General features: G+C 30.8%; 1 protein-coding gene across 1 annotated transcript; it reads right to left on the bottom strand.

Annotated features, from left to right (window-relative positions):
* Positions 1–228: 228 nt before the first annotated feature.
* On the bottom strand, positions 229–7331 carry LOC129907764 (probable peroxisomal acyl-coenzyme A oxidase 1). Its single transcript, XM_055984117.1, has 9 exons — positions 7179–7331; positions 6934–7083; positions 2780–2939; positions 2423–2715; positions 1952–2357; positions 1384–1890; positions 1214–1319; positions 1001–1153; positions 229–942 (listed from the first exon to the last, which is right to left on the bottom strand). Exons 2-9 carry the CDS (start codon positions 7061–7063, stop codon positions 682–684), a joined length of 2016 nt encoding a protein of 671 aa, XP_055840092.1. The 5' UTR covers positions 7064–7083; positions 7179–7331; the 3' UTR covers positions 229–681.
* Between the last annotated feature and the right edge of the window lie 293 nt (positions 7332–7624).

Below are 7624 nucleotides of genomic sequence, written 5' to 3'. Positions count from 1 at the left end.
GAAATTTTAAATTATCATCTTTTAAATTATCGTTTTATTTTTTATTAAGGATCTCAATTTTGTATTTTTCGTTAAAGTTCAACTACACTCATACATATCTTCTAAAAATTCAATCCTTAACAACAAGAATAAAGCAAATTTGAACAAAAGTAACGGCAGATTTGTCTATGGAATGCACAAATAGGGAACCAAGTTTATAGATAATTTGAAAAATTAAAAACAACAAAATTTAAAAAAGAGAACATTGTTAAAATTTTATTTCAATTTTAGTACAAAATATTACAAAAAATAATAAAGAAGGTACATAAAATTGAATTTCATTTCCCAAAACAATAGCGTTTTCGTTTGATAATTTTGATAGTAATTCTCCAAAACTTTCCAATTTGTAATGCAAAACTAACAAATGACAATAAATTCACCTCCAACACTGGTTAATTTAAATATATATGAGCAATCATGAAGTGCGACTGAAATAAAAATCTCAAAAATAACAATCTCTGTTCTTAATATTACATTCAAAAGACCCAAACGAAAACGCTTGTGATTATATCACAAAAAAACGAATGCACATAACCCAAACAAATATTATTTTACCCTAATTTCTTTCTTCTTACAAACTATATCGTTTTATCTTACAAAAAGGCTTAAAATACAAACAAATACAATTTAAAATTGTTGACTTTACAAATTTGCCTTCATAAATGGCTTTAAATAAGCATCAAATGACTTATTCACTGGTTCACGATTCAGTGGACTCATCTTTGCAACTTCGAACATTTTTTCATAAACATTGCCATCGTAGCAGCCAAGTGTTGAATCTAACATTCGGTCATGGAAATCAAAGCCATCAACTATGGCAACCGCATTGGGACGAATACGAGCTAAGCAGGCTTCTCGTCGGATTTCCAAATCTCCAACTTCTTTCTCACTTAAATCTATAAACTAAAAATGAAGAAAAATTTTAAAACTGAGTTTGGATTTGGGTGTAGGTTTTCTTTACCATAAGAAAATCTCCAATTCGATTGAGACAAGAATCGAGAAGATATAATTCCAAAATATCCAGCAATACTTTAGACAGAGCCATTGAAACATTCTTGCATATGTTTTTAATCTCTGTATAAGCCGAAAGGGCTAAAAAGGCACGTCCATGAAGCTAAGAAAAAAGAATGAATTATTCCACGCTTTTCAAAATAAACCCTTTAAATAAAATTACATCGGCAGCTTGAGTTAATTCGATTCCAGTTAAATTGGCAGCTTTTTCTGGTCCATGTCCTTGTGATTTAGACCTTTCTAAACGATCATACGCAATTCGCACTTTGCTGTTGAGGAATAAGAATTTAATTATTTCAAGATTTTCATCTTATTTCAGTTTGTAATATTTACTTTGCAGCAACAAATTGGAATGCCTTCACAATCGACAACAACGAGCCATCAAAGTTGGCAAAAACTTTAGCATCAATTGCTTCTTTGATGTACTGAACTGTCGGCACCAGTTTTCCTCCATTCAAGGCAGTTTCATAGACTTTGACCAGATACCTTGCAGTTTGCAACAACATAACTGTATTTTCTCCTTCATATGTACACACTGCAGTGGCCATTCCGTAGATGGTTGGGAAATTCGAGGCATCCATGTAACCATGTCCACCACAAGCTAATCGACAAGTTTCGGCTCCAGCAGCTGCATCTGCACTGCAAATAGCTTTTAGGCAACAAGAGATGGCATGCATCTCTGGCAACCTGTCGAGATTGCCTTGCTCCAATTCACCAGTAACATTGTTGTACATTGTCCAGACATAATCTCCAGTCAATTTGAAGGCAATGGCTTTAGCAATTTGTGGAAATAGCTTTAACTGCTGAGTAACATGATCCATAATTTGAGGTTCTGGTTCACTTTAAATAAAGTTGAATGTGATTATTCAATTGAAGAAACATAAACTCTTGTGGGACTTACTTGGGATCAATTGGACTCTGACGTCTAACAGCTGAATACCTCGTTGCAATGGTAGAAGCTTTACCTAAGGCCATGGCAGTATCTCGGATCAATGCCACTCGTACAAACATCATAGTTCCATAAGTCAATAATGAAGATTTTGGAGCTACAAATGTCCCATCGGGTAGAACTTGGGAATTCTTCATGAGCATATTCATCCGTGGAACTCGAACATTCTTGAATCCCAAATAACCATTGTTGACACTCTTCATGCCAAGTTTTGTACCGATTTCTCCAATATCAATACCTGGCATTGGCATATGAGTATTTTCATCACGCAACTGCACAATGAAAGGTTGAATGCCATGATGTTGACCCTTGGTATAAAGTTGTGCCATAACTACAGCATGATTTGCTGTGTGACCCACTAAAGTTGAACAAATAAAAACTTGGTTTAATCCAATGATGGTAAAAATATCAAAAGCAACTTACATCCTCCTGGCCACCATTTGTATGCTGTGATTGTCGGTGAGTTGAGAATGAATTCTTGTGTCTTTGGATCATAATCAGCTCGAGTTTCTAGACCACGCAAAAATGTTCCATGACCCATTTCGGTTTGAGCATATGTTCCAATAATTTCACAATCCCAAGCTTTTGATAGCCATTCGACTTGTTGATCCACGGTTCCTTGACCCATGATTGTTGGGACAAACATCACATAGTGAAGAGTAAGAGGGTTACCTTCTTTGATTAAAGCTGAGCCGAGGGAACCTCCTAGAAGGGCACTAAAGATGAAGAAGAATTATTGTTTTGGTGCATTTATGTTTGTATGTGCTTCAGGTAACTCACGTGTAAGTATCGATTCCATCGTTGCCTTCTTGACGCATAACACGAATTTTGTTGCTAATAATTGTTGCTTTACGGACACCTTCCTCATATAGCTCTTTGTGTGAGAGATAAGAGATGGGTATTTTGTCCATGAGCTCTGGATCTTCCAGGAAGTCCTTTTCTGCATACAGAAAAAGATTTTTGTTCATCAATTTGATTGTGAACATGTTCTCAAAATTAAAATCACATCAGAAAGTACTTTGAAAAATAGATTTCATAGTGATGCCGATGCGTCTCGAGATATCAAACGAAATTTCAAAGCTCAAGAAATTTTGGCCGATCCCAGGCCCTATGTGTACCGAAACGAGCTAATAAATTGAAGTTGGGTTTCGACACAAAATACTTTTCCACAAGGGAACTGAGGTTGATTTTGTATCAGCTAATTTTAATTGGTTTGTGCAACACAGTAATTCTTCAATAATTTTCAGGAAATCATTACCAACTGATTATTGGATTCCTAATCAACTTGATCAAAAAAGCAGCAGAATTCACAAAATTTTCTTCAAATATGTTCAGAATTTGACACCTTTTGATTTCAAGGAATATTAAGCCAATTTCCTTTTTTTTTTTGAAAAAAAAAATAAGACTATTTAGGCTCATGTAAGCAAAAGGAATCCATACTTTTACAGGTTATAATAGCGGAAGTGGAATCATATCATATCTTTGAGAACGCCGCAGCCTAGCACTCTCGAGGGAATTCAAAGCCATTAAAGCATAAAAAGCTATTTTCATTTTTTTTATATTCAGGATGGTCCAAACAGGCACCCTGCATGTATGTATTTAATCAAAATTTCAAATCATCAATGGGATCAATCTCAATTATCGTGTTACATGACAACACCTATGGGGGTTATTTGCTTTTTTAATAAACAAAGTGAATTATAATTATCAACGGATCTAATCTAATCATTCTTTTTTTTTTTTGAAAAACCAACTTAAGCCTATAAATAAGTACCTACTTGTGATTAAATAGATTAACTTCATAATCTAATCAACTTTTGGGTTTTAAATAATTTAATTGACTCACATTTTTACGTCAACAAGTTCTAAAGATCATTCGTTTTTGTTAAGATCAATTTAATAGAATTCGAAAATATAAATATTCGATTGAGGTTTATTGGAGTATTATCTTAATGCAATATGTTTTTGTAGTTAAAAACATTATAAGTGAAAAAACGACCTTTTGTTTATTCACACTTCTCAATAATAATATGATTTTAAAAAAATCACAACAAATGTTAAAACAATAAAACTTGTTTTTTTCTTTAATTATGTACTTAAACAACGATTCCTACGATTTAATTAACTATGCCATTTGATTTTTTTGTTTAAAAGAGAATTTTGGGAAACATTTCTCATATTTTTTGTGTATACACAAACACATATCGCACGATTAGAATGATAGTTTCACAATTCCAAAATGAAAATCTTTAATGAATTTTCTTTTAAATGGACTATAACTTGAGTTTTATTATTCGCATTGTCAAGGTTGATGTATTCAGACTTTTTTATTTTAGAGTTGAAGTGCAATAGCTCTACAATTTATTAAATAAATATGATACTAACAAAATAGTCAGCACCATGATTGATTTTATCCTTGTCACATACCAGATAGACTGATTTATGAATTTTGTATGGATTCTTCTGCCCCCAATATGCACTCAAAATACGATTACATCTTATATTTAGGTATCGGCAAAGGGAGACCTTTGTTTGGTGCAAGCTATTTGTTTTTTGTTTGCATTGTTATTAATTAAGAAACTGCATTGTTATTGAAATTTAATTTCCTCATACCCCCAATAAAGACTGCAAGTCTTAATACTAATCATTGCTTTATCATAATTTATACCCAAAATTTGCTGCGGGTTTTCCGTCTAAAAGCAAATAAATAAACAAATACTTTAAAATTATCGAAACAACAAAAACACACTTCTTAAACGAAACAACACCGAAGTGCATAATTAAAAAAATCTGCATAATCTATTGAAAAGAACGAAATGCATTGCTTTGATACAGATATTAATTCTGCTAGTAGGACTAAGCTCTTAGTTTCAGAATTGAGTTTTACCGATTTAAGTAGGTACTAACATTCATATGACATTAGGTAAAGCTTTTTATTATTTCACTAATATAATTTATATTATTTCACTAATATCATAGGGCAACTTTCAGCAAACGAAAAGATGAGAACCTTTTCTTTTGAAGAAAACGTTTTTTTTTTTTTTCAAATTGAAAGAAAATGCTTAAATATTTCACTTGAAAAATTATGATAGATAAAAATACAGTTTGTATTTAATTATAATTAAATTTATTAAAATTTAATAGGATACTCGAAATCTAGAGCAAAGCTCGTTCACCCAGGTTTTTTAATGAGATAAAAATACAAACTGAATTTTTATCTATCATAATTAATATGTATTTCAAGTGAAATATTTTAGCATTTTCTTTCGATTTGAAAAAAAAAAAACGTTTTCTTCACAAGAAAAGGTTCTCATCTTTTCGTTTGCTGAAGGTTGCCCTATGACTAGGTAAAAGATTACTTAATTGATGAGTGATAAAATTAATTTTTCTTTTTTTTATCTAGGTTGGTAAATTATGCATTTCTGTTCTCTGCATTTTGATATTCTATTTAATCGAGTCAAGTTAAATTAAAATGAAAAATATCAATTTAATTCTGTTTTTCAAAATTGAACCCTGCAAAGGAGAATGGGCATTATGGGCTGTATTGCATTAAGAATGCAAGATATTGCAATATTAGTATTGTTAATGCATTGTTCGTTGTGTGAAGGACAAATTGAATTATATTTTAATTTTAAAAACAAAAAAATATGCTCTGTCATTTTCTCTTAATCTGAAGACATTAATCTTGGAAATCCGATCAATAGAACTCATAATATTACTAAGCCAACCACTTCAAGATTTTGTTCCAGAATTTTTAAACGATTCAAACAAACAAAAAATTAAATATTAAAATTCTAAAAAGAGGCTTGAAACTGTTGTTTTAAAAAGCTTATAGTTTGAGTTCTAGTGGTTGGATAATAAAGATAAAGGTCTTCATTTATTTAGGGAAAATGACAGAATATCATATTTCGCACTAAGAATACACATTATAGTTACAAGATTGAGATAATCTATAAAAAGTTGGAAGTACCTACTTAATTACACCAAAAAAAAAAAATCATTCTTGGCCGCGTAACGTCCACGTTCCATACAAATTTCCACATTCTCCTTGGACTTTTAAAATGTTCAAAACATGAAATTATATAAAAAATGACAATTTCGTTGTACGTATTAGTTATTTTTTCTATTTTATAAAAAATGAAAAAGTGTCGCATCATCTAAGCAAACTTAACCGGTTTCTTAGAAAAAAAAATTTGGAGGAAACAAAACAAAGTAAACAAAATGATGAATTCATCATTTATCAGACGTTTCATTTTATAAGATTTTTGGCAACACGATCTTCTTCGTTATTTTGCCGGACAGTAAAAAGTAAGTTAAACTACTAATTGTTAAAATTACGTGCAATTAAAAAAGGGTTAAGCCAGTCATATTGCTTAATATAACATGACACAAGCTTTAGCTTTCGCTTGAAGCTAGTGGAGAATTCATATCTACATACGTATTCTAAAATGACAACTAATTACAAGATTGCATGAATTCATATCTGTCTATCATCAAAAGTAACACTTATTTCCTTCTTACAGCTTTGGTTGTGCAAAACTTTTAAGTTTTGTTTTTTTTTATTGCACTCCATTATTAAAAGTCTAAAATAGTCTCAGTCATAAAAGTGAAACTCATTTGACTTTTGGTCAGCACGTAGCATTTATTTGTTTTGCTTTTGTCTTCTTTCACAAGTTTGAAAAAATTGAAAATCATTCATGCGATTTTGATTAAGAAATTAGCATATTCTTTTTATTATCTACATTTCTTTATCTCTAAGCGATAACCTTGCAACAGAAACTATATTAAACTAATGCATGTGCTTGAATTCTAAGTTGACTATAGTCTAAAATGCTTTTGTTCAAAGTCCATTACAAAGATTACATAGATTTGGAATTAGAGTTACATGAATCATTAAAAAGATGACCGTTTTTTTTTTTTGTTATTTAACTTACCTAGTGCTTTCTTTTCTTTGTATCTTTGCTCGCCACCAACCCACCAAAGAGTAAACTCTTGAGTATTGAATGTAGCATTGTTTCGTTCCTTTTGAATATCAGGATTAATCTTTTGGACGGATGAAGGCATTATTAATTAGAAAAATACGACTGAAACAAAAGAAAAAAACGTTTAACTTCTTCAACAACAAAATTATAACTGATAAATAATTTAAGAGGACGTTAGTTATAGTTAGTAGACGTACCTATGGCAAAACTTGTGTAATAACAAATTATTATTATTTAGCAACAAAACTAGATTGACCACTTTGGGTTTTATGAACTTTGTTCGTGATAAGATTATCGTCGAATTGAGAATGTGATAAGAATTTGCTAATAATATGGAATAAAGTAACATTTATTGTGATAAAAATGTTTTAGAATTTAATCAGTAAAATTGTATTTGTTTTTAAGAAAACAAGAAAGCAAAAATTTGATAAAAAATCTACAAGCAAAAAGTTTTTGTTTTATTTTTTTTTTTTATTTTGAAGAAGAAATCACGTCAAACCAAAACAAACGATTGGTTGTGTTCAATGAGATGAGTTGGAAGTTTAGTTCTGAAACGTTCACATTTCTGATTGGTCAGTTTACATTAGCCACGTTCCTTTTTATGGTTGAAATGACCTAAAATTTATAAGTGCTTTTCATTACC

Source organism: Episyrphus balteatus, chromosome 1, assembly GCF_945859705.1.
Source record: "Episyrphus balteatus chromosome 1, idEpiBalt1.1, whole genome shotgun sequence".
In the NCBI taxonomy this organism is placed as follows: Eukaryota; Metazoa; Arthropoda; class Insecta; order Diptera; family Syrphidae; genus Episyrphus; species Episyrphus balteatus.
Note: the sequence above shows the minus strand (reverse complement) of the source record. Positions and strands in the feature narration are given on the sequence as shown.

Bases quoted from the DNA above. Each gene is read 5' to 3' on its own strand.
- LOC129907764 (XM_055984117.1), bottom strand. From the start codon at position 7,063: ATGCCTTCATCCGTCCAAAAGATTAATCCTGATATTCAAAAGGAACGA. The intron at 2,716-2,779 runs GTGAGTTACCTG...CTTCATCTTTAG, and splicing joins GATGGAATCGATACTTACAC to TGCCCTTCTAGGAGGTTCCC. The intron at 1,891-1,951 runs GTAAGTCCCACA...CTTTATTTAAAG, and splicing joins CAGAGTCCAATTGATCCCAA to TGAACCAGAACCTCAAATTA.